The sequence below is a fragment of the Salmo trutta genome, chromosome 34, assembly GCF_901001165.1.
Source record: "Salmo trutta chromosome 34, fSalTru1.1, whole genome shotgun sequence".
In the NCBI taxonomy this organism is placed as follows: domain Eukaryota; kingdom Metazoa; phylum Chordata; class Actinopteri; order Salmoniformes; family Salmonidae; genus Salmo; species Salmo trutta.
The window spans coordinates 42,682,809-42,710,017 of NC_042990.1; the positions used below are offsets into that span (position 1 = coordinate 42,682,809).

Genomic DNA, 27,209 nt, shown 5'->3' on the forward strand with positions numbered 1-27,209 from the left:
TAATAGAACTAACGCGTTAGTAAACCCGCTACAATCATGCAGTAACGTTACAGTGTACAGTCAGCAAGCTGTTTAGCAGTTACACCGGCGGGCCCAGGTGGCAATACATTTGTCAAACCAAAAGCTTAGCTTGACTTGGAAGAGTTCCCGTGTTGGATAACCATAGCCAGGTAGCTAACATAGCGTCCCTCTGTTTGAGCCAGGTGATTGAGAAGGCTAAACTAGCTAGCTGCATTTGATAGCTAAGTAAGTGAAAGTGAAAGTGATATTTTTTTTTACAAAATATAGCTAGCTCTCTTTCTTTTTCTTGCTCCTCCTTCATTTTTTAAATGAATTTGTTCAAAACTGTTCAACTATTGTCTTTCTCTCTCTTTGAGTCAACTACTCACCACATTTTATACACTGCAGTGCTAGCTAGCTGTAGCTTATGCTTTCAGTACTAGATTCATTCTCTGATCCTTTGATTGGGTGGACAACATGTCAGTTCATGCTGAAAGAGCTCTGATAGGTTGGAGGACGTCTTCCGGAAGTTGTCATAATTACTGTGTAAGTCTATGGAAGGGGGTGAGAACCATGAGCCTCCTAGGTTTTGTATTGAAATAAATGTACCCAGAGGAGGATGGAAGCTACCCGTCCTCTGGCTACACCATGGTGCTACCCTACAGAGTGCTGTTGAGGCTACTGTGGACCTTCACTGCAAAACAGTCTGTTTTAATAGATTATTTGGTGACATTAATATATTTTGTATAGTTTTATCTAAAAAGTGTAACTTTTTAAATGTTTTACTATTTTTATTTGTATGATATTCACTGAGGGTCCTCCCCTTCCTCCTCCTCTGAGCCTCCACTGATATAAATACCTTTCTTCATTTCAGCAGTTATCTTCATTGAAATAGTTTACCATATGGCCAACTCCTTCGCATTAGGCGCTTTTGTGACTCTGATTTATCCTTTGATGTAGATGCCAAAGATGTATGTGAACGATTCAAAACAAGAGGGTATAAATAAGAATTTTGGGACAATTACGTTATTAAGAGAGTAAGACAAACTGAGCGGGATGCATTATATGCTAACCATGTCAAAGGAATCCCTCTGCAACGTTGGTGTCCACCTACGTGTAAACCTCTCTTTCGTGTCATCTGAGATTCCCAAAGATTGGAAAGCAGCTGCGGTCATCCTCCTCTTCAAAGGAGGGGATACTCTTGACCCAAACTGCTACAGACCTATATCTATCCTGCCCTGTCTTTCTAAGGTCTTCGAAAGCCAAGTTAACAAACAGATCACCGACCATTTCGAATCCCACCGTACCCTCTCCGCTATGCAATCTGGTTTCAGAGCTGGTCATGGGTGCACCTCAGCCACGCTCAAGGTCCTAAACGATATCTCAACCGCCATCGATAAGAAACAGTACTGTGCAGCCGTATTCATCGACCTGGCCAAGGCTTTCGACTCTGTCAATCACCACATCCTCCTCGGCAGACTCAACAGCCTTGGTTTCTCAAATGACTGCCTCGCCTGGTTCACCAACTACTTCTCCGACAGAGTTCAGTGTGTCAAATCGCAGGGCCTGTTGTCCAGGCCTCTGGCAGTCTCTATGGGTGTGCCACAGGGTTCAATTCTTGGGCTGACTCTCTTCTCTGTATACATCAATGATGTCGCTCTTGCTGCTGGTGAGTATCTGATCCATCTCTACTCAGACGACACCATTCTGTATACTTCTGGCCCTTCTTTGGACACTGTGTTAACTAACCTCCAGACGAGCTTCAATGCCATACAACTCTCCTTCCGTGGCCTCCAACTGCACCTAAATACAAGTAAAACTAAATCCATGCTCTTCAACCGATTGCTGCCGCACCTGCCCGCCCGTCCAGCATCACTACTCTGGACGGTTCTGACTTAGAATATGTGGACAACTACAAATACCTAGGTGTCTGGTTAGACTGTAAACTCTCCTTCCAGACTCACATAAAACATCTCCAATCCAAAGTTAAATCTAGAATTGGCTTCCTATTTCGCAACAAAGCATCCTTCACTCATGTTGCCAAACATACCCTCGTAAAACTGACCATCCTACCAATCCTCGACTTCGGCGATGTCATCTACAAAATAGCCTCCGACAGTCTACTCAACAAATTGGATGTAGTCTATCATAGTGCCATCCGTTTTGTCACCAAAGCCCCATATACTACCCACCACTGCGACCTGTACACTCTCGTTGGCTGGCCCTTGCTTCATACTCGTCGCCAAACCCACTGTCTCCAGGTCATCTACAAGACCCTGCTAGGTAAAGTCCCCCCTTATCTCAGCTCACTGGTCACCATAGCAGCACCCACCTGTAGCATGCGCTCCAGCAGGTATATCTCTCTGGTCACCACCAAAGCCAATTCCTCCTTTGGCCGCCTCTCCTTCCAGTTCTCTGCTGCCAATGACTGGAACGAACTACAAAAATCTCTGAAACTGGAAACACTTATCTCCCTCACTAGCTTTAAGCACCAGCTGTCAGAGCAGCTCACAGATCACTGCACCTGTACATAGCCCATCTATAATTTAGCCCAAACAACTACCTCTTCCCCTGCTGTATTTATTTATTTATTTTGCTCCTTTGCACCCCATTATTTCTACTTTGCACACTCATCTACTGTCAAATCTACCATTCCAGTGTTTTACTTGCTATATTGTATTTACTTTGTCACCATGGCCTTTTTTGCCTTTACCTCCCTTATCACACCTCATTTGCTCACATTGTATATAGACTTGTTTTTCTACTGTATTATTGACTGTATGTTTGTTTTACTCCATGTGTAACTCTGTGTTGTTGTATGTGTCCAACTGCTTTGCTTTATCTTGGCCAGGTCGCAATTGTAAATGAGAACTTGTTCTCAACTTGCCTACCTGGTTAAATAAAGGTGAAATAAAAAAATAAAAATAAAAAAACGATGTGAAATGGCTAGCTAGTTAGCGGTGGTGCGCGCTAATAGCGTTTCAATTGGGTGACGTCACTCGCTCTGAGACCTTGAAGTAGTTGTTCCCCTTTGCTCTGCAAAGGGCCGCGGCTTTTGTGGCACGATGGGTAACGATGCTTCGTGTTGTATCAGTTGTTGATGTGTGCCAGAGAGTCCCTGGTTCGAGCCCAGGTTGGGGCGAGGAGAGGAACGGAAGCTGATACTGTCACATACGGTACCATTTCAAGGTCGACCAAGGAAGTGGATAATAGACGTTTAGCTCAAATTCACGCCGTTGTGTTACAAAGTCAGATTTTTCCTAAGAAGAAAAAAAGCGTCCTATTGCATGTCTATCATTCCTGCTGGTAGTTTCTCTGTTATCACCACTGTTATGTCATGATCAGAGGGAACCCTCTGATCCATCCACATTCAGAGCATTGCATTGTGAAAGGCAATGACTTTATATGACCATGTATTGCAATGTGAAAGATGGATTTCTAGAATAAACACTGATTCCGTTTGGTGAAAAAGTGACTGTAGGATTTTGTGTGTTGTACTTAAATCAATTGAAAATGTGCTTTAGAGTTTTGAAACAGCTTGTCTTTTTTGAGTTTTTAATAAGAGTTGTTAAAATGTTCCACGTGCTTGTGAAAGTTTCACCAAAGCGATAAAAACAATTATGTAAATGATGTGTTTACTGTGATATAATCTGTGGAATGTATGTTTGTGTGCATTATATTAAAACACCACTAGAGAGCGCTGTTGTACAGGCTTCTTTTACAGCGTTCTCATTTCCTCTGAGTTGTCATGTCTCACATCAGTCGTGTTGCTCCTGAATATCTCGTTTTAAATCACAGAGGAGGAACTATGTATATTAGTAGCATAGACTACTAATGTAAAATGTGTCTTAGAAAAAGTAGGAAGAGGTAAGAAAAAGTCCCGAGGCCTATATATTATGTTTAGGTAATTTGTCAGATCACTAACCTGTTTCAGGCCACCTGGTCCTTATTCCTAAATCACTCACAAAATACACGCTTGCTAAATACATGTTATTATTTACCTAAATAGGGTAGGCTACATTTAAAAAAAATATATATATTTGTAAGGTATCTTGTAAGATTACATTTACTCTCATCACTATCAAATAACATTAGCATTTGCTACATTGTGAAATTAAAAAATGTAAGTAATCACGCAGTTCCACTAATTAGGATCTAATTAGTTTGCCTATTATGACTTGTTGAAATATAAAAAATAAAAATAGTCCAACATTTGTTTTACGTAACATCGTTATAAGAAACATAAATACTGATCCTCATTGGGATGCAAGAGACAGTGAAAGATTGTTGCAGCAGCCGGCCGCTCACCATCTTCCCTCTTTATGACGGATAAACGCGTTCCTTCCCGTCGAGACGCGCACCGCAACCGCAACCTGTTGAAACGCAACGCGGTAGCCGGTCGCATGAATTCTGTCGGATCATATCAGCTGATCTTACGGTCGTTTTATTTTGTTGTTGACTTTTAGATTAGATTCATTCAACTGCACACAACTAGTTTATTACCGATATTAAAACCAACAACAACAACAAATAAATATCATCTGTAAAAATGGATTGTTCTTCTGAGGCGGTGCAGTTGCTCTCGGATGAAGTCACCGCTCCAATGGAATTGAAGAAAGGAATGTCCATATTTCTGGATGTGAGTACTGTGTATGACTTGAGGCATGCGGTCTTTATCCAGAAAACATGTGTATTGTTAATGTATAGGCTATAGTTACATCGACAGGGAAAAACAGGATGGTTAGCAGTTCTACCAAGTTTCTAATAACTTCTCCGTAGGCTAATCGATAAAGAAATATATTCAGCATTTAAAAAAAACGGATTTACATACCTCTCTTTAATTTAAGCAGGACACATGCCAATAATATTTCCATCCGTCCTTCTTGGGCTATGATGTTTCATTTATAGGCTAGCTACTTTATCTTATGTAACTCATAGATTCATTATTTGTATCGCTATATATTCCATACATGTATACGTTTATTTATGTATACTTACACTATATATATATATTAAATACCATATATTATGTAACACATAGATGAATGATTTGAAATGTTTTATTGCACTACTCTGTGTCTGTAAAATCCCCACAGGGTCTGTCTGCTGGCAGGGCTGCCTTGCACCAGACGTGTTCAGTTCACACAGTGTGATAAAGTGAATTCATGTGAGGTTAATTACCAAATGCCAACCCATTCCCTATATAGTGCACCACATTTGACCAAAAGTAGTGCACTATGTAGGGAATAGGGTGCCATTTGGGAGTTAGACAAAAAGTTGACCTTTCCCGTTAATGCATCACCTGCTGGGTGCGTCATAGTTGTTTGACCATCATTTGGAGTGTTACCACTTCCCAACTCATTCCCACCGATACTTGCTGCACCAATTAGCTCAATTGATTTCACACAGATCCTTAGCAACAAAACAGAAGGTGCACAACTATGGGGAAAAACAGACGGGATTGTGGGGCAACAACAGACGGGATTGTGGGGCAAAAACAGACGGGGTTGTGGGGCAAAAACAGACGGGATTGTGGGGCAAAAACAGACGGGGTTGTGGGGCAAAAACAGATGGGATTGTGGGGCAAAAACAGACGGGATTGTGGGGCAAAAACAGACGGGATTGTGGGGCAAAAACAGACGGGGTTGTGGGGCAAAACAGACGGGATTGTGGGGCAAAAACAGACGGGATTGTGGGGGAAAAACAGACGGGATTGTGGGGCAAAAACAGACGGGATTGGTTTCGATTGAAATCAGTCAAAACACTTCAAAACAAGACATGGTATCAAGAACAACATGAAGAGAAGCTGAAACGATCAAGGATTCTCCACTTGCTGGTTTCTTGACATCGTTGCCAGCTATCTGACCACTCAGAATCATATCAAAGCACGGCATCAATGAAAGCGTATCATTTTCATGATGTTGTCAGCCAATTCCCGTCTATTTGCATAGTCTGGATAATGTAACCAAACATCTCATATATCCATGTTGTTTTGTAGATTTTAAAATATTCTGTTTTTATAATCATCTAATGATGAAAGATAGTGTTGCTTTAATCAGAAGTCTGTATAATTAAATAGTAACAACAGATGCCTTATTCTTGATTGGGGTCATCAGTAATAGATAGTTGGTGAGAAATTATATTGAATTGAAATGTCAATACTATTGACAATACATATCAGTGCCAGTGATTCATTTGAGCCGGATTCTGCCGGAACATGATTCTGCCGGAACAGGATTCTGCCAGAATAGGATCCTGCCTGAATATCCGGAACAGGATTCTGCCGGAACAGGATCCTGCCGGAACAGGATTCAGCCGGAACAGGATCCTGCCGGAACAGGATTCTGCCTGAATATCCGGAACAGGATTCTGCCGGAATAGGATCCTGCCGGAACAGGATCCTGCCGGAACAGGATCCTGCCTGAATATCCGGAACAGGATTCAGCCGGAACAGGATCCTGCCGGAACAGGATTCTGCCTGAATATCCGGAACAGGATTCAGCCGGAACAGGATCCTGCCGGAACAGGATTCTGCCTGAATATCCGGAACAGGATTCTGCCGGAACAGGATCCGCGCCTCTCAGTTTCGCCGGACGCATCTTTTTCCCAGCGAATTTAAGCCAAAACCACACCCCGTTATTCAGAGAGGGGAAGCTCATTCCGGGGAAGCTCAGATGAGTTGCAGAAAAACCAAATGTGGAGACTGAGGTTGGAGTTAGCTGAGTAGAACAGAGTAAACAGGTCCTGAGGGGAATCCAAGGTAGTTAGGTGGTGAGATGTGGAACGGGAGAGTCCGGGTGGCCATTTGATTAGTTATTCAGCAGTCTTATGTCTTAGGGGTAGAAGCTGTTAAGCAGCCTTCTGGACCTAGACTTTGCGCTCGTGTTGAGCTGGCCTGGGGTTATGGTTTGCGTGTCATTGTAGCCTATATAGACCAACGAGTGGCCATTGCTGTGTTGACAGAGAGAAGTACGCCTGTATCTCTCACTTTCTATGATCTCTCATCTCCCTGCTCTGACAGACATGAGCATCTCTCATCTCCCTGCTCTGACAGACATGAGCATCTCTCATCTCTCTGCTCTGATAGACATGAGCATCTCTCATCTCTGCTCTGATAGACATGAGCATCTCTCATCTCCCTGCTCTGACAGACATGAGCATCTCTCATCTCCCTGCTCTGATAGACATGAGCATCTCTCATCTCCCTGCTCTGACAGACATGAGCATCTCTCATCTCCCTGCTCTGATAGACATGAGCATCTCTCATCTCTCTGCTCTGACAGACATGAGCATCTCTCATCTCCCTGCTCTAATAGACATGAGCATCTCTCATCTCTGATCTGACAGACATGAGCATCTCTCATCTCTGCTCTGATAGACATGAGCATCTCTCATCTCTGCTCTGATAGACATGAGCATCTCTCATCTCTCCAGTGTTGCACTTAATAATTAGTGTTCTTCTAGAATCATAGCCGCAGGAAAGGGTTCTGGAGGTGCAGCAGCACACCTGATTAATTGAAATACATTTGTCAAAGTTATACAATCACTGCTGTCAGCCAAAACAAGATCCTGTTGAAAAGAGAAGACTAATCTGTCTGTAGGCTACCACGTTATCAACTTCCAAATAGACCTATTGAGCACAGTTATACAGGAGCAGTATAAGATTTGGCACGAGGACATTGGCCATCGCTGGTGAGTGAAGCTGAGCATCATCTGGTGACTCTATGAAACTGGAACGCTGTTTTAGGACTAGAATTTCCTCCTCATATTGTACAATATGTGTGTCTCCACAGACCTAGGCTTAGGTTATTGATTGATGCAAGACGTGGTCGTTTTCATTGATCTCAGATTCTCAGTTTGTCAGTGTCATTGTATATATAGCCTGTCATTTCCCTCATTTGCGAGGTATTCATAAAACTCTGCGGAAGTCGCCAGGCATCTAAAAATCATGTAGAATTGTATGAAAATGCGTTTATAAACGGCAATTTTTTTCCCCCACTAAAAAATGTTCCCCATGTGTTCAATTTCTGCAAGCGCCTCTCTCTACTCTACCTCTCTAGGCCACATTGCAAAAACAATAATAATGATTTTAATGCTTTATTATAAAAGTGATTTTTCTTTAATGCGTTCCAGTGTCTCAGAGCTCCCCAGGTCATCTCCCATTGACAAATGAATCACTGGTCAGTTTATAAAGGCATAGTACCACTGTCCCTCTGAATACCGAGGAGGTTGTCTTTGGCAGTCTGTCTTTTATACACTGAACTAAAATATCATTACAAAATGCAACAATTTCAAAGATTTTACTGAGTTTTACAGTTCACATAATGAAATCAGTCAATTGAAATAAAAATGTATTAGGCCCTAATCTATGGATTTCACATGACTGGGAATACAGATATACATCTGTTGGTCACAGATACTGTAACTTTAAAAAATGTATAAACGGTAGCAGTGTGGATCAGAAAACCAGTCAGTATCTGGTGTGTCCACCATCAGCCACATGCGACTCTTCTTCTTTCGTATATAGTTGATCAGGCTGTTGATTGTGGCCCTGTGGAATGTTGTCCAACTCCTCTTCAATGGCTGAGCGAAGTTGCTGGATATTTTTATTTTTTATTTTTTATTTAACCATTATTTATCTAGGCAAGTCAGTTAAGATCAAATTGATCAAATGTATTTATAAAACCCTTTTTACATCAGCTAATATCACAAAGTGCTGTACAGAAACCCAGCCTTAAAACCCAAACAGCAAGCAATGCTGGTGTAGAAGCACGGTGGCTAGGAAAAACTCCCTAGAAAGGCAGAAACCTAGGAAGAAACCTAGAGAGGAACCAGGCTATGAGGGGTAGCCAGTCCTCTTCTGGCTGTGCCGGGTAGAGATTATAACAGAACTGTGGCTCAGTTGGTAGAGCATGGTGTTTGCAACGCCAGCATGGTGTGTGCAACGCCAGGGTTTTGGGTTCGATTCCCACGGGGGGCCAGTACAAAAAAAAATAAATATAATAATAATAATAATGTATGAAATGTATGCACTCACTACTGTAAGTCGCTCTGGATAAGAGCGTCTGCTAAATGACTAAAATGTAAATGTAACATGGCCAAGATGTTCAAATGTTCATAGATGACCAGCAGGGTCAAATAATAATAATCACAGTTGTTGTAGAGGGTGCAACAGGTCAGCACCTCAAGAGTAAATGTCAGTTGGCTTTTCATCGCCGATCATTCAGAGTTAGAGACAGCAGGTGTAGTAGAGAGAGTTGAAAACAGCAGGTCTGGGACAGGTAGCATGTCTGGTGAATAGGTCAGGGTTCCATAGCCGCAGGCAGAACAGTTGAAGCAGCAGCACAACCAGGTGGACTGGGGACAGCAGGGAGTCATCAGGCCAGGTAGTCCAGAGGCATGGTCCTAGGGCTCAGGTCCTCCAAGAGAAGAGAGAAAGAGAATTAGAGGGAACATACTAAAATTCACACAGGACACCGGATAAGACAGGAGAAATACTCCAGGTATAACAGACTGACCCTAGCCCCCCAACACATAAACTATCGCAGCATAAATACTAGAGGCTGAGACAGGAGGGGTCAGGAGACACTGTGGCCCCATCCGACGATACCCCTGGACAGGACCAACCAGGCAGGATATAACCCCAGCCACTTTGCCAAAGCACAGCCCCCACACCACTAGCGGGAAAACTTCAATCACCAACTTACTATCTTGAGATAAGGCCGAGTATAGCCAACGAAGATCTCCCCCACAGCACGAACCTGAGGGGGGCACCAACCCGGACAGGAAGATCACGTCAGTGACTCAACCCACTCAAGTGACGCCCCCCTCCTAGGGACGGCATGGAAGAGCACCAGTAAGCCAGTGACTCAGCCCCTGTAATAGGGTTAGAGGCAGAGAATCCCAGTGGAGAGAGGGGAACCGGCCAGGCAGAGACAGCAAGGGCGGTTCGTTGCTCCAGCCTTTCCGTTCACCTTCACACTCCTGGGCCAGACTACAATCAATCATAGGACCTACTGAAGAGATGAGTCTTCAATAAAGACTAAAAGGTCGAGACCAAGTCTGCGTCTCTCACATGGATAGGCAGACCATTCCATAATAATGGAGCTCTATAGGAGAAAGCCCTGCCTCCAGCTGTTTGCTTAGAAATTCTAGGGACAGTAAGGAGGCCTGCGTCTTGTGACCGTAGAGTACGTGTAGGTATGTACGGCAGGTCCAAATCGGAAAGATAGGTAGGAACAAGCCCATGTAATGCTTTGCAGGTTAGCAGTAAAACCTTGAAATCAGCCCTAGCCTTAAGAGGAAGCACGTGTAGAGCGGCTAGCACTGGAGTAATATGATCAAATATGTTGGTTCAAGTGAAGATTCTAGCAGCCGTGTTTAGCACTAACTGAAGTTTAGTAGAGCATTGCAGTAGTCTAACCTAGAAGTGACAAAAGCATGGATTAATTTTTCTGCATAATTTCTGGACAGAAAGTTTCTGATTTTTGCAATGTTACGTAGATGGAAAAAAGCTGTCCTTGAAAAAGTCTTGCTTTGTTCGTCAAAAGAGAGATCAGGGTCCAGAGTAACGCTGAGGTCCTTCACAGTTTTATTTGAGATGACTGCACAAGCGTCAAGATTAATTGTCAGATCCAACAGAAGATCTCTTTGTTTCTTGGGACCTAGAACAAGCATCTCTGTTTTGTCCGAGTTTAAGAGTAGAAAGTTTGCCTCCATCCACTTCCTTATGTCTGAAACGCAGGCTTCCAGGGAGGGAAATTTTGGGGCTTCACCATGTTTCATTGAAATGTACAGCTGTGTATCGTCCGCATAGCAGTGAAAGTTAACATTATGTTTCCGAATGACATCACCAAGAGGTAAAATATATAGTGAAAACAATAGTGGTCCTAAAACGCAGCCTTGAGGAACACCAACATTTACAGTTGATTTGTCAGAGGACAAACCATCCACAGAGACAAACTGATATATTTCCGAGAGATAAGATCTAAACCAGGCCAGAACTTGTCCGTGTAGACCAATTTGGGTTTCCAATCTCTCCAAAAGAATGTGGTGATCGATGGTATCAAAAGCAGCACTAAGGACAGATGCAGAGCCTCAATCTGACGCCATTAAAAGGTAATTTACCACCTTCACAAGTGCAGTCTTAGTGCTATGATGGGGTCTAAAACCAGACTGAAGCATTTTGTATACATTGTTTGTCTTCAGGAAGGCAGTGAGTTGCTGCACAACAGTTTTTTCAAAAAATGTTGAGAGGAATGGGAGATTCGATATAGCCTGATAGTTTTTTATATTTTGTGGGTCAAGGTTTGGCTTTTTCAAGAGAGGTTTTGTTACTACCACTTTTAGTGAGTTTGGTACACATCCGGTGGATAGAGAGCCGTTTATTATGTTTAACATAGGAGGGCCAAGGACAGGAAGTAGCTCTCTCAGTAGTTTAGTTGGAATAGGGTCCAGTATGCAGCTTGAAGGTTTAGAGGCCACGACTATTTTCATCAATGTGTCGAGATATAGTATACAACAACTTGAGTGTCTCCCTCGGTCCTGGCAGGGTTGTGCAGACTCAGGACAACTGAGCTTTGGAGGAATACGCAGATTTAAAGAGGAGTCCGTAATTTGCTTTCTAATGATCATGATCTTTTCGTCAAAGAAGTTCATGAATTTATCACTGCTGAATTTAAAGCCATCCTCTCATGGGAATGCTGCTTTTTAGTTAGCTTTGCGACAGTATCAAAAATACATTTTGGATTGTTCTTATTCCTCTCAATTGAGTTTGAAAAATAGGATGATCGAGCAGCAGTGAGGGCTCTTCGATACTTCACGGTACTGTCTTTCCAAGATAGTCGGAAGACTTCCAGTTTGGTGTCCAATTTTCTGGAAGCTTGCTTCAGGGCTCGGGTATTTTCTGTATACCAGGGAGCTAGTTTCTTATGACAAATGTTTTTTTGCTTTTAGGGGTGTGACTACGTCTAGGGTATTACGCAAGGTTAAATTAAGGTCCTCAGTCAGGTGGTTAACTGCTTTTGTCCTCTGACGTCCTTGGGTAGGTGGAGGGAGTCTGGAAGGGCATCTAGAAATCTTTGGGTTGTCTGAGAATTTATAGCACGGCTTTTGATGATCCTTGGTTGAGGTCTGAGCAGGTTATTTGTTGCGATTGCAAATGTAATAAAATGGTGGTCTGATAGTCCAGGATTATGAGGAAAAACATTAAGATCCACAACATTTATTCCATGGGACAAAACTAGATCCAGTGTATGACTGGCAGTGAGTAGGTCCAGAGACATGTTGGACAAAACCCACTGAGTCGATGATGGCTCCGAAAGCCTTTTGGAGTGGGTCTGTGGACTTTTCCATGTTAATATTAAAGTCACCAAAAATGTGAATATTATCTGCCATGACTACAAGGTCCGATAGGAATTCAGGGAACTCAGTGAGGAACGCTGTATACGGCCCAGGAGGCCTGTAAACAGTAGCTATAAAAAGTGATTGAGTGGGCTGCGTAGATTTCATGACTAGAAGTTCAAAAGATGAAAACGCAGTCATTATTTTGTTTGTTGGTAAATTGACATTTGCTATCGTAAATGTTAGCAGCACCTCTGCCTTTGCGGGATGTGCGGGGGATATGGTCATTAGTGTAACCAGGGGGCGAGGCCTCATTTAACACAGTAAATTCATCAGGCTTAAGCCATGTTTCAGCCAGGCCAATCACATCAAGATTATGAACAGTGATTAGTTCATTGACTATAACTGCCTTGGAAGTGAGGGATCTAACATTAAGTAGCCCTATTTTGAGATGTGCGATAACACAATCTCTTTCAATAATGACAGTAATGGAGGAGGTCTTTATTCAGTGAGATTGATAAGGTAAACACCATGTTTAGTTTTGCCCAACCTAGATCGAGGCACAGACATGGTCTCAATGGGGATAGCTGAGCTGACTACGCTGACTGTGCTAGTGGCAGACTCCACTAAGCTGGCAGGCTGGCTAACAGCCTGCTGTCTGGCCTGCACCCTATTTTATTGTGGAGTTAGAGCCCTGTCTATGTTCATAGATAAGATGAGAGCACCCCTCCAGCTAGGATGGAGTCCATCACTCGTCAGCAGGCTAGGCTTGGTCCTGTTTGTGGATGAGTCCCAGAAAGAAGGCCAATTATCTACAAATTCTATCTTTTGGGAGGGGCAGAAAACAGTTTTCAACCAGCGATTGAGTTGTGAGACTCTGCTGAGAGCTCATCACTCCCCCTAACTGGGAGGGGGCCAGAGACAATTACTCGATGTCGACACATCTTTCTAGCTGATTTACACGCTGAAGCTATGTTGCGCTTGGTGACCTCTGACTGTTTCTCCTAACATCGTTGGTGCCGACATGGATAACGTTAGCAACAAACCGCACAGCAGCACGTAAACAGAACATATTCTTATTTACAATGACGGCCTACCAAAAGGCAAAAGGCCTCCTGCACGGACGGGGGCTGGGATTAAAAATAAATTAAAAATATAGGACAAAACACACATCACGAACAAGAGCGACACACCACAACACTACATAAAGAGAGACCTAAGACAACAACATAGCACGGCTGCAACACATGACAACACAGCTTGGTAGCAACACAACATGACAACAACATGGTAGCAGCACAACATGACAACAACATGGTAGCAACACAACATGGGAGAAACACAACATGACAACAACATGGTAGCAACACAACATGGTAGAAACACAACATGACAACAACATGGTAGCAACACAACATGGCAGCAGCACAAAACATGGTACAAACATTATTGGGCACAAACACCAGCGCAAAAGGAAAGAAGGTAGAGACAACAATACATCACATTGGCAGGATCTGGAACATGTTGTTGTACACGTTGATCCAGAGCATCCCAAACATGCTCAATGGGTGACATCTGGTGAGTATGCAAGCCATGGAAGAACTGGGACAGCTTCTAGGAATTGTGTACAGATCCTTGCAACATGGGGCTGTGGATTATCATGCTGAAACATGAGGTGATGGCGGCAGATGAATGGAACGACAATGGGCCTCAGGATTTTCGTCACGGTATCTCTGTGCATTCAAATTGCCATCATAAAATGTGTTTGTTGTCCGTAGTTTATTCCTGCCGGTAACATAATCCCACCGCCACTCTGTTCACAACGTTGACATTAGCAAACAGCTCGCCCACACGACGCCATACATGGTGGCTGCCATCTGCCCGGTACAGTTGAATCCGGGATTCATCCATGAAGAGCTCACTTCTCCAGCGTGGTGATCATTTGCCCACTGAAGTCGGTTACGACGCCGAACTGCAGGACGACGAGCACGCAGATGAGCTTCCTTGAGACGGTTTCTGACTGTTTGTGCAGAAATGCTTTGATTGTGCAAACCCACAGTTTCATCAGCTGGGTGGCTGGTCTCAGATGATCCGCAGGTGAAGAAGTCAGAAGTTGAGGTCCTGGGCTGGTGTGGTTTCACTTGGTCTGCGGTTGTGAGGCTGGTTGGAATTATGGTAGAGAAATTAACATTACATTTTCTGGTAACAGCTCTGGTGGACATTCCTGCAATCAGCATGCCAATTGCATGCTCCCTCAAAACTTGAGACGTCTGTGGCATTTTGTTGTGTGACAAAACATTTTAGAGTGGCGTTTTATTGTCCCAAGAACAAGGTGCACCTGTGTAATGATCATGCTGTTTAATCAGATTCTTCATATGCCACACCTGTTAGTTGGATGGATTATTTTGGCAAAGGAGAAATGCTCAGTAACAGGGATGTAAACACATTTGTGCACAAAATTTGAGAGATATAAGGATTTTGAACATATGGAACATTTCTGTGATCTTTTATTTCATGAAACATGGAACCAACACTTTATGTTGTGTTTATATTTTTTGCGTTTATAAAGCTATTCCTCATGACATGCAGATCGCTGAAATGACAACTTTAGAAAGAACCCCAGGGAAAAGAGGAGACACCACAGACAGGAAACAGAACACTCAACCAGGAGAGAAAATCAACCCCTGCTTGTCACAGAGACAGAAAACACAGAACGCAGAAACTAAAAATCTAAAATTGCTAACACATCAAAAACAGCTTCTCATTCATAGCTATAAATCAAATCAAATCAAATTTTATTGGTCACATACACATGGTTAGCAGATGTTAATGCGAGTGTAGCAAAATGCTTGTGATTCTAATTCCGATTAGGCAGTAATATGTAACAAGTAATCTAACAAATTCACAACAACTACCTTATACACACAAGTGTAAAGGGATGAATAGAATTTGTACATAAATATACGGATGAGCGATGGCCGTGCGGCATAGGCAAGATGCAGTAGATGGTATAGAATACAGTATATATATGTGAGATGAGTAATGTAGGATATGTAAACATTATTAAAGTGGCGTTATTTAAAGTGACTAGTGATATCTTTATTAAGTCCATTTATTTCACTTCTCTGGGATATGTGGGACGCTAGCGATCAACAACTCAAGGCTTTCAGCCAGACCACTGGATCAAACAGCTCTTATTCGCTCCCCTTTTACAATAGAAGCCTGAAACAATGTTCTAAAGACTGTTGACATCTAGTGGAAGCCTTAGAAAGTGCAATCTGACCCCATTTACACTGTATATTGGATAAGCAATCACTTGAAAAACTACAAACCTCAGATTTTCCACTTCCTGGTTGGATTTTCTCCAGTTTTTGCCTGCCATATGAGTTCTGTTATACTCATAGACATTATTGTAACAGTTTTGGAAACTTTAGAGTGTTGTCTATCCAAATCTACTAATTATATGCATATTCTAGCTTCTGGGCCTGAGTAGCAGGCAGTTTACCCTGAGCACCTTATTCATCCAAGCTACTCAATACTGCCCCCCGTTCCCAAATACGTTTTAAGTGGCCAGAGATTTGAGTCTGTATGTTGGCATCAGCCTCTCTGAGTTAGTGATTGCTGTTTAACCTGTTGGGGCTAGGGGGCAGTATTTGGGGGCAGTATTTCAAAACGAGCAAAGAAGTTGTAGAATTTGTCTGGGAGCAAGACGTCGATGTCCGCAATGTGGCTGGTTTTCTTTTTGTAATCCGTGACTGTAGACCCTGCCACATACGTCTCGTGTTTGAGCCATTGAATTGCAACTCTATTTCGTCTCTATACTGACGCTTTGCTTGTTTGATTGCCTTATGGAGGGAATAGCTGCACTGTTTGTATTCGGTCATGTTTCCAGTCGCTTTGCCCTGATTAAAAGCGGTGGTTCACGCTTTCAGTTTTGCGCGAATGCTGCCATTAATCCACGGTTTCTAATTAGGGAAGGTTTTAATAGTCACAGTGGGTACGACATCTCCGAAGCACTTGCTAATAAACTCGCTCATCGAGTCAGCGTATACATAAATGTTGTTGTCTGAGGCTATCCGGAACGTATCCCAGTCCACGTGATCGAAGCAATCTTGAAGCGTGGAATCCGATTGGTCAGACCAGCGTTGTATTGACCTGAGCATGGGCGTTTCCTGTTTTAGTGTCTGTCTATAGGCTGGGACCAACAAAATGGATTCACGGTTAGAGTTTCGCATGAGGGCTTTGTATGCATTGCGGAAGTTCGAGTAGCAATGATCCAGAATTTTGCTCTATAACATCAAAAACCTCCTTCTCTGCTACATCACTGTGTTTACCTCGAAGCGGGCGAACAAGGTGTTTAGCTTCTCCAGGAGCAAGGCGTTGGTGTACGCGACATGGCTGGTTTTCCCTTTATAATCCGTGCTCGCCATTAAGCTCGGGGCCCTGGGTCTGAAGCTCGCCTTCCAACTGGGTCCTGGATTTCATGGCAGGCTGCCCCCAGGTGGTGAAGGTAGACATCACTGCTCCTCAACACAGGGGCCCCCAGAAGCTTGCATGCTCAGCCCCCTCTTGTACTCCCTGTTCACTGCGTGGCCACGCACGCCTCCAACTCAATCATCAAGTTTGCAGACGACACAACAGTGGTAGTCCTGATGACCAACAACGTCGAGACAGGAAGCCTCTAAGACCTTTACAAACTTCTACAGCATCACCGCCAACTGCACCGTCCGCAAGCACAGGACTCTCCACAGGGTGGTGCGGTCAGCCCAACGCTTCACCGATGGTCACCCGAACCACAGCCTGTTCACCCCGCTACCATCTAAAAGGGGGAGACAGTACAAGTGCATCCAAGCTGGGACCAAGTGACTGAAAAACAGCTTCTATCTCAAGGCCACCAGACTGTCATCACTAGCTGGAGACAGAAGGATTTTTAAGCCTTGAGACAATTGAGACTTGGATTGTGTATGTGTGCCATTCAGAGGTTGAATGGGCAAGACAAAACATTTAAGTACCTTTGAACGGGGTATGGTAGTAGGTGCCAGGCGCACCGGTTTGAGTCAATAACTGCAACACTGCTGGGTTTTTCACACTCAACAGTTTCCTGTGTGTATCAAGAATGGTCCACCACCCAAAGGACATCCAGCCAACTTGACACAACTGTGGGAAGCATTGGAGTCATCATGGTCCAGCATCACTGTGGAACGCTTTCAACACCTTGTGGAGTCCATGCCCTGATGACTTGAGGCTGTTCTGAGGGCAAAAGGGTGTGTAACTCAATAGTAGGAAGGTGTTCCTAATGTTTGTGCACTCAGTGTATATACTGTATTCTAGTCAAGGCCTATCCTATTTAACTGTCTGTATACATCCCATCATATAGTTATATACCTTAAACTGTATTTACAGTGCATTCGGAAAGTATTCAGAACCCCTCCCCTTTTCCACATTTAGTTACATTACAGCCTTATTCTAAAATGAATAAAATATTTTTTGCACTCATCCATCTACACACAATACCTCATAATGACAAAGGGAAAACAGGTTTTTGGACATTTTTTCTAATTGATTTAAAATAAAAAAAACAAAAATACCTAATTTACATACAGTACCAGTCAAAAGTTTTAGAACACCTACTCATTCAAGGGTTTTTCATTTTGTTAATTTAAAAGCATTCCAGGTGATTACCTCATTAAGCTGGTTGAGAGAATGCCAATAGTTTGCAAAGCTGTCATCAAGGCAAAGGTGGGCTACTTTGAAGAATCTCAAATATAAAATATATTTTGATTTGTTTAACACTTTTTTGGTTACTACAAGATTCCATATGTGTTATTTCATAGTTTTGATGTCTTCACTATTATTCTACAATGTAGAAAATAGTAAAAATAAAGAAATACCCTGGAATGAGCAGGTGTGTCCAAACGTTTGACTGGTACTGTATGTATACAGACCTTTTGCTATGAGATTCGATATAGAACTCAGGTGCATCCTGTTTCCATTGAACATCGTTGAGATGTTTCTACAACTTGATTGGAGTACCACCTGTGGTAAATTCAATTGATTGGACATGATTTGAAAAGCCACACACCTGTCTATATAAGGTCCCACAGTTGACAGTGCATGTCAGAGCAAAAACCAAGACAAGACATCGAACAAATTGTCCGTCGAGCTCCGAGACAGGATTATGTCGAGGCACAGATCTGGGTAAAGGTTCCAAAAAATGTATTCAGCATTGAAGGTCTCCAAGAACACAGTGGCCTCCATCATTCTTAAATGGAAGAAGTTTGGAACCACCAAGACTCTTCCTAGAGCTGGCCGCCCGGCCAAACTGATCAATCGGGGGAGAAGGGCCTTGGTCAGGGAGGTGACCAAGAACCCCAGAGTTCCTCTGTGAAGATGGGAGAACCTTCCAGAAGGACAACCATCTCTGCAGCACTCCACCAATCAGGCCTTTATGGTAGAGTGGCCAGATGGAAGACACTCCTCAGTAAAAGGCACATGACAGCCCGCTTAGAGTTTGCCAAATGGCACCTAAAGGACTCTCAGACCATGAGAAACAAGATTCTCTTGTCTGATGAAAACAAGATTGAACTCTTTGGACTGAATGTCAAGCGTCACATCTGGAGGAAACCTGGCACCATCCCTACGGTGAAGCATGGTGGTGGCAGCATCATGCTATGGGGATATTTTTCAGCAGCAGGGACTGGGACATTCAGAGACTTGTCCCCAAGCCACTCCTGTGTTTTCTTGGCTGTATGCTAAGGGTTGTTGTCCTGTTGGAAGGTGAACCTTCACCCCAGTCAGGTCCTGAGCACTCTGGAGCAGGTTTTCATCATGGATCTCTGTACTTTCTAAAATGATCTGCCGAAATTGTTGCAACCTATATTACTAGCCTGTTCAACCTCTCTTTCGTGTCGTCTGAGATTCCAAAAGATTGGAAAGCAGCTGCTGTCATCCCCCTCTTCAGGATCAAGGGAAAGATCAAGGGAAAGATGAATGGAGGAGCCTAGTACAGAGATCCATGATGAAAACCTGCTCCAGAGTGCTCAGGACCTGACTGGGGTGAAGGTTCACCTTCCAACAGGACAACAACCCTTAGCATACAGCCAAGAAAACACAGGAGTGGCTTGGGGACAAGTCTCTGAATGTCCTTGAGTGGCCCAGCCAGAGCCCGGACTTGAACCTGATTGAACATCTCTGGAGAGACCTGAAAATAGCTGTGCAGCAACGCTCCCCATCCAACCTGACAGAGTTTGAGAGGATCTGCAGAGAACAATGGGAGAAACTCCCCAAATACAGGTGTGCCAAGCTTGTAGCATCATACCCAAGAAGACTCAAGGCTGTAATCGCTGCCCAAGGTGCTTCAACAAAGTACTGAGTAAAGGGTTTGAATACTTATGTAAATGTGATATTTCAGTCTATAAATTTGCAAAAATGTTTAAAAACCTGTTTTTGCTTGGTCATTATAGGCTATTGTGTGTAGATTGAGGGGATTTTTTTTTTTTTTTTAATCAATTTTGTAAGGTAACAAAATGTGGAAAAAGTCAAGGGGTCTGAATACTTTCCGAATGCACTGTATACTCCAGACTGACATGGCTCGTTCTAATATTTATATATTTCATAATTCCTTTCTTTAGATTTTTGGGATTTGTGTGTTTTGTATTGTTATGTATTGTTATGTATTGTTATGTATTACTGCACTGTTGGAGCTAGGAACATAAGCTTTTCTCTACACCCGCGATAACATCTGCTAAATACTGTATGGACCAATAACATCTGTTAAATATGGACCAATAACATCTGCTAAATATGTGACCAATAACATCTGCTAAATATGTGACCAATAACATCTGCTAAATATGGACCAATAACATCTGTTAAATACTGTATGTGTATGGACCAATAACATCAGCTAAATATGTGTATGGACCAATAACATCTGCTAAATACTGTATGTGTCTGGACCAATAACATCTGCTAAATATGGACCAATAACATCTGCTAAATATGGACCAATAACATCTGCTAAATATGGACCAATAACATCTGTTAAATACTGTATATGTCTGGACCAATAACATCAGCTAAATATGTGTATGGGCCAATAACATCTGCTAAATACTGTATGTGTCTGGACCAATAACATCTGCTAAATATGGACCAATAACATCTGCTAAATATGGACCAATAACATCTGCTAAATATGGACCAATAACATCTGTTAAATATGGACCAATAACATCTGCTAAATATGTGTATGCGACCAATACGATTTGATTTGGAGGGAGGGAGGCAGGGAGAAGGTGGGAAGGATGGATGGATGGAGGGAGGGAGGGAGGGAGGGAGGGATAATGGGAGGGAGGGTGGGTGGGAGGGAGAGAGGGATGGGATGGAGGGAGGGAGGGAGGGAGGGAGGGAGGGAGGGAATGGATGGATGGATGGATGGAGGGAGGGAGGGAGGGATGGATGGATGGATGGAAGGAGGGAATGGAAGGATGGATTGAGGGAGGGAGGGAGGGAGGGAGAGAGGGAGGGAGGGAGGGAGGGAGGGAGGGAGGGAATGGAAGGATGGATGGAGGGAGGGAGGGATAATGGGAGGGAGGGTGGGTGGGAGGGAGGGAGAGAGGGATGGGATGGAGGGAGGGAGGGAGGGAATGGAAGGATGGATGGATGGATGGATGGAAGGAGGGAGGGAGGTAGGGAATGGAAGGATGGATGAAGGGAGGGAGGGAGGGAGGGAGGGAGGGAGGGAATGGAAGGATGGATGAAGGGAGGGAGGGAGGGAGGGAATGGAAGGATGGATGGATGGAGGGATGGAGGGAGGGAGGGAGGGAGGGATGGCTCAGGCTCAGGGAGCAGCTAGGCCTTCAAAGCCACTTTCCCTTTCATCTCCCTGCATCCCAAATGAAACCCTATTCCCTACACAGAGCACCATGGGCCCTGGTCAAAAGTATTGATAGAAATAGGGTGCCATTTGGAACGTAGTCCTTCAGTGTTCAGGAGCTGCTAACGGTCATCCACATCAACCCTCCATAACAGTCCTCCATAAGAGTCCTCCTTGACAGCCCTCCATAACAGCCCTCCATAACAGTCCTCCATAACAGTCCTCCATAACAGTCCTCCATAAGAGTCCTCCATAAGAGTCCTCCATAACAGTCCTCCATAACAGTCCTCCATAACAGTCCTCCATAACAGTCCTCCTCTCTGCTTTTTCTTGTTTCAGATCTTAAGAAGAGCAGATAAAAACGGTAAGAATTCTCAACCTCTGTCTCTCTGTCTCTCTGTCTGTCTCTTTCTCTGTCTCTGTCTCTGTCTCTCTTTCTCTCTGTCTGTCTCTTTCTCTGTCTCTCTGTCTGTCTCTGTCTCTCTGTCTGTCTCGCTGTCTGTCTCTGTCTCTTTCTCTGTCTGTCTCTGTCTGTCTCTCTGTCTCTCTGTCTGTCTCTCTCTTTCTCTCTGTCTGTCTCTGTCTCTTTCTCTGTCTCTCTGTCTGTCTCTGTCTCTCTGTCGCTCTGTCTCTGTCTCTCTCTGTCTCTCTGTCTCTCTGTCTCTGTCTCTGTCTCTCTGTCTGTCTCTGTCTCTCTGTCTCTCTGTCTGTCTGTCTCTTTCTCCATCTCTCTGTCTGTCTCTGTCTCTCTGTCTGTCTCTGTCTCTCTGTCTGTCTCTGTCTCTCTGTCTGTCTCTGTCTCTCTGTCTCTCTCTCTGTCTCTGTCTCTTTCTCTCTCTCTACCTCCTCTCATGATGTATTTAAGGCTGTGGGATGGATTTTAGTTATTTGAAAACATGTACTTTATTTCTCAATGAAATCTGTTGCTCTCTCCTCTCTCTAATGCCGTTGTCATGGAAACGGCAGGACCGGCTGACTATCACTTTTTGCTCCCCAAATGACAGCTCGATATTTGAAATGGTCTATATTTCATAAAGCTTCTCATAGTAGAAGTGCTGACTAAATATTCAGACCCTTTACTCAGTACTTTGATGAAGCACCTTCAGCAGTGATTACAGCCTCGAATCTTCATGGGTATGACAACTACAATTGGCACACCTGTATTTGGGGAGTTTCTCCCATTCTCCTCTACAGCTATTTTCAGGCCTCTCCAGAGATGTTCGATCGGGTTCAAGTCCAGGCTCTGGCTGGGCCACTCAAGGACATTCAGAGACTTGTCTCGAAGCCACTCCTGCGTTGTCATGGCTGTGTGCTTAGGGTCGTTGTCCTGTTGGAAGGTGAACCTTCGCCCCAGTCTGAGGTCCTGAGCACTCTGGAGCAGGTTTTCATCCAGGAGCTCTCTGTACTTTGTTCCGTTCAACTTTCCCTCAATCCCGACTAGTCTGCCAGTCTAACTCCAGTCTTTTATCCAGTCTTTTATCCAGTCTTATCAGTCTAACTCCAGTCTTTTATCCAGTCTATTATCCAGTCTAACTCCAGTCTATTATCCAGTCTTTTATCCAGTCTATTATCCAGTCTATTATCCAGTCTATTATCCAGTCTATTATCCAGTCTTTTATCCAGTCTAACTCTAGTCTTTTATCCAGTCTAACTCCAGTCTATTATCCAGTCTTATCCAGTCTTTTATCCAGTCTTATCCAGTCTATTATCCAGTCTAACTCCAGTCTAACTCCAGTCTTTTATCCAGTCTTATCCAGTCTATTATCCAGTCTATTATCCAGTCTTTTATCCAGTCTAACTATAGTCTTTTATCCAGTCTTTTATCCAGTCTTTTATCCAGTCTAACTCCAGTCTTTTATCCAGTCTATTATCCAGTCTTTTATCCAGTCTATTATCCAGTATTTTATCCAGTCTAACTATAGTCTTTTATCGAGTCTAACTCAAGTGTTTTATCCAGTCTTATCCAGTCTTATCCAGTCTTTTATCCAGTCTTTTATCCAGTCTATTATCCAGTCTATTATCCAGTCTAACTCCAGTCTAACTCCAGTCTATTATCCAGTCTAACTCCAGTCTTTTATCCAGTCTAACTCCAGTCTTTTATCCAGTCTTTTATCCAGTCTATTATCCAGTCTTTTATCCAGTCTAACTCCAGTCTATTATCCAGTCTATTATCCAGTTTTTTATCCAGTCTTATCAGTCTAACTCCAGTGTTTTATGCAGTCTTTTATCCAGTCTAACTCCAGTCTTTTATCCAGTCTAACTCCAGTCTATTATCCAGTCTATTATCCAGTCTTTTATCCAGTCTAACTCCAGTCTTTTATCCAGTCTAACTCCAGTCTTTTATCCAGTCTAACTCCAGTCTATTATCCAGTCTAACTCCAGTCTTTTATCCAGTCTTTTGTCCAGTCTTTTATCCAGTCTATTATCCAGTCTATTATCCAGTCTATTATCCAGTCTTTTATCCAGTCTTTTATCCAGTCTAACTCCAGTGTTTTATCCAGTCTTTTATCCAGTCTAACTCCAGTCTTTTATCCAGTCTAACTCCAGTCTATTATCCAGTCTATTATCCAGTCTATTATCCAGTCTTTTATCCAGTCTAACTCCAGTCTATTATCCAGTCTATTATCCAGTCTTTTATCCAGTCTATTATCCAGTCTATTATCCAGTCTATTATCCAGTCTATTATCCAGTCTTTTATCCAGTCTTTTATCCAGTCTAACTCCAGTCTTTTATCAGTCTTTTAGAATATGAACACCTCCTCCCAGCTGTCCACTGCACTGAGGATAGGAAACTCTGTCACCTCTGATAAATCCACTACAATTGAGAATTTCAATAAGCATTTTTCTATGGCTGGCCATGCTTTCTACCTGGCTACCCCTACCGCGGTCAACAGCACTGCACCCCCCACAGCTACTCGCCCAAGCCTTCCCCATTTCTCCTTCTCCCAAATCCAGTCAGCTGATGTTCTGAAAGAGCTGCAAAATCTGGACCCCTACAAATCAGCGGGCTAGACAATCTGGACCCTTTCTTTCTAAAATGATCTGCCGAAATTGTTGCAACCTATATTACTAGCCTGTTCAACCTCTCTTTCGTGTCGTCTGAGATTCCAAAAGATTGGAAAGCAGCTGCTGTCATCCTCCTCTTCAAAGGAGGGGACACTCTAGACCCAAACTGCTACAGACCTATATGTATCCTACCATGCCTTTCTAAGGTCTTTGAAAGCCAAGTCAACAAACAGATTACCGACCATTTTGAATCCCACCGCACCTTCTCCGCTATGCAATCTGGTTTCAGAGCTGGTCATGGGTGCACCTCAGCCATGCTCAAGGTCCTAAACGACATCGTAACCGCCATCGATAAGAAACAATACTGTGCTGCCGTATTCATTGACCTGGCCAAGGCTTTCGACTCTGTCAATAACCACATCCTCATCGTCAGACTCAATAGCCTTGGTTTCTCAAATGACTGCCTCGCCTGGTTCACCAACTACTTCTCTGATAGAGTTCAATGTGTCAAATCGGATGGCCTGTTGTCCAGACCTCTGGTAGTCTCTATGGGGGTGCCACAGGGTTCAATTCTTGGGCCAACTCTTTTCTCTGTATACATCAATGATGTCGCTATTGCTGCTGGTGAGTCTCTGATCCACCTCTAAGCAGACGACACCATTCTGTATACTTCTGGCCCTTCTTTGGACACTGTGTTAACTAACCTCCAGACGAGCTTCAATGCCATACAACTCTCCTTCCATGGCCTCCAACTGCTCTTAAATACAAGTAAAACTAAATGCATGCTCTTCAACCGATTGCTGCCTGCACCTGCCCGCCTGTCCTGCATCACTACTCTGGACGGTTCTGACTTAGAATATGTGGACAACTACAAATACCTAGGTGTCTGGTTAGAATGTAAACTCTCCTTCTAGGCTCACATCAAACATCTCCAATCCAAAGTTAAATCTAGAATTGGCTTCCTATTTCGCAACAAAAATCCTTCACTCATGCTGCCAAACATACCCTCGTAAAACTGACCATACTACCGATCCTCGACTTCGGCGATGTCATTTACAAAATAGCCTCCAGTACCCTACTCAATAAATTGGATGTAGTCTATCACAGTGCCATCTGTTTTGTCACCAAAGCCCCATATACTACCCACCACTGCGACCTGTATGCTCTCGTTGGCTGGCCCTCGCTTCATACTTGTCACCAAACCCACTGGCTCCAGGTCATCTACAAGACCCTGCTAGGTAAAGTCCCCCCTTATCTCCTCTCACTGGTCACCATAGCAGCACCCACCCGTAACACGCGCTCCAGCAGGTATATCTCACTGGTCACCCCCAAAGCCAATTCCTCCTTTGGCCGTCTCTCCTTCCAGTTCTCTGCTGCCAATGACTGGAACGAACTACAAAAATCTCTGAAACTGGAAACACTTATCTCCCTCACTAGCTTTAAGCACCAGCTGTCAGAGCAGCTCACAGATCACTGCACCTGTACATAGCCCATCTATAATTTAGCCCAAACAACTACCTCTTCCCCAACTGTATTTATTTATTTTGCTCCTTTGCACCCCATTATTTCTATTTCTACTTTGCACTTTATTCCACTGCAAATCTACCATTCCAGTGTTTTACTTGCTATACTGTATTTACTTTGCCACCATGGCCTTTTTGCCTTTACCTCCCTTATCTCACCTCATTTGCTCACATTGTATATAGACTTATTTTTCTACTATATTATTGACTGTATGTTTGTTTTACTCCATGTGTAACTCTGTGCTGTTGTATGTGTCCAACTGCTTTGCTTTATCTTGGCCAGGTCGCAGTTATAAATGAGAACTTGTTCTCCACTAGCCTACCTGGTTAAATAAAGGTGAAATAAAATAAAATAAAATACAATCCAGTCGAACACCAGTCTTTTATCCAGTCTAACTCCAACACATTTACATGTAATGTTATGTTTATGTTACTAACTGGGCCAAACCGCATCAGTCCCTGTGTGTGTGTGTGTGTGTGTGTGTGTGTGTGTGTGTGTGTGTGTGTGTGTGTGTGTGTGTGTGTGTGTGTGTGTGTGTGTGTGGAAAAAGATGACCGAATAATATATTTTCTAACCAAATGTCCAATAAAGTATTTTTCCAATTCTATTTCATGCTCCAGACGATGGGAAGTTGTCATTTGATGAGTTCAGAGCCTACTTCCATGATGGAGTTTTAACATCAGATCAACTGAAGGAGCTCTTTAACACCATAGACACTCACAACACAGAGTAAGTTCTAGAATTCTCTCTCTGTCTCTGTCTTTGACTCTCTCTCACAATTATCTCTCTGTCTCTGTCTCTCTCTCACAATTATCTCTCTGTCTGTCTCTGTCTCTCTCTCACAATTCTGTCTCTGTCTCTCTCTCACAATTATCTCTCTGTCTCTGTCTCTCTCACAATTATCTCTCTGTCTCTGTCTCTCTCTCACAATTATCTCTCTGTCTCTCTCTCACAATTATCTCTCTGTCTCTCTCTCACAATTCTGTCTCTGTCTCTCTCTCACAATTATCTTTCTGTCTTTGACTCTCTCTCACAATTATCTCTCTGTCTCTGTCTCTGTCTCTCTCTCACAATTCTGTCTCTGTCTCTGTCTCTGTCTCTCTCACAATTCTCTATCTGTCTCTGTCTCTCTCTCACAATTCTCTCTCTGTCTCTGTCTCTGTCTCTCTCTCACAATTATCTCTCTGTCTCTCTCTCACAATTATCTCTCTGTCTCTGTCTCTCTCTCACAATTCTGTCTCTGTCTCTCTCTCACAATTATCTTTCTGTCTTTGACTCTCTCTCACAATTATCTCTCTGTCTCTGTCTCTCTCTCACAATTCTGTCTCTGTCTCTGTCTCTGTCTCTCTCACAATTCTCTATCTGTCTCTGTCTCTCTCTCACAATTCTCTCTCTGTCTCTGTCTCTGTCTCTCTCTCACAATTATCTCTCTGTCTCTGTCTCTGACTCTCTCTCACAAT

The 27,209-nt window shown here is 43.3% G+C and overlaps 1 protein-coding gene across 1 annotated transcript in view; it reads left to right on the forward strand.

Annotated features, from left to right (window-relative positions):
- The first annotated feature begins 4,219 nt into the window (after positions 1–4,219).
- Positions 4,220–27,209, forward strand: part of LOC115174162 (N-terminal EF-hand calcium-binding protein 1-like) — a 35,353-nt gene continuing 12,363 nt past the window's right edge. Inside the window, exons 1-3 of the mRNA XM_029732860.1 lie at positions 4,220–4,639; positions 21,560–21,584; positions 26,370–26,478. Coding sequence (XP_029588720.1) covers positions 4,550–4,639; positions 21,560–21,584; positions 26,370–26,478 — 224 coding nt within the window. The 5' untranslated portion in view covers positions 4,220–4,549. The remainder of the gene's footprint in view (positions 4,640–21,559; positions 21,585–26,369; positions 26,479–27,209) is intronic.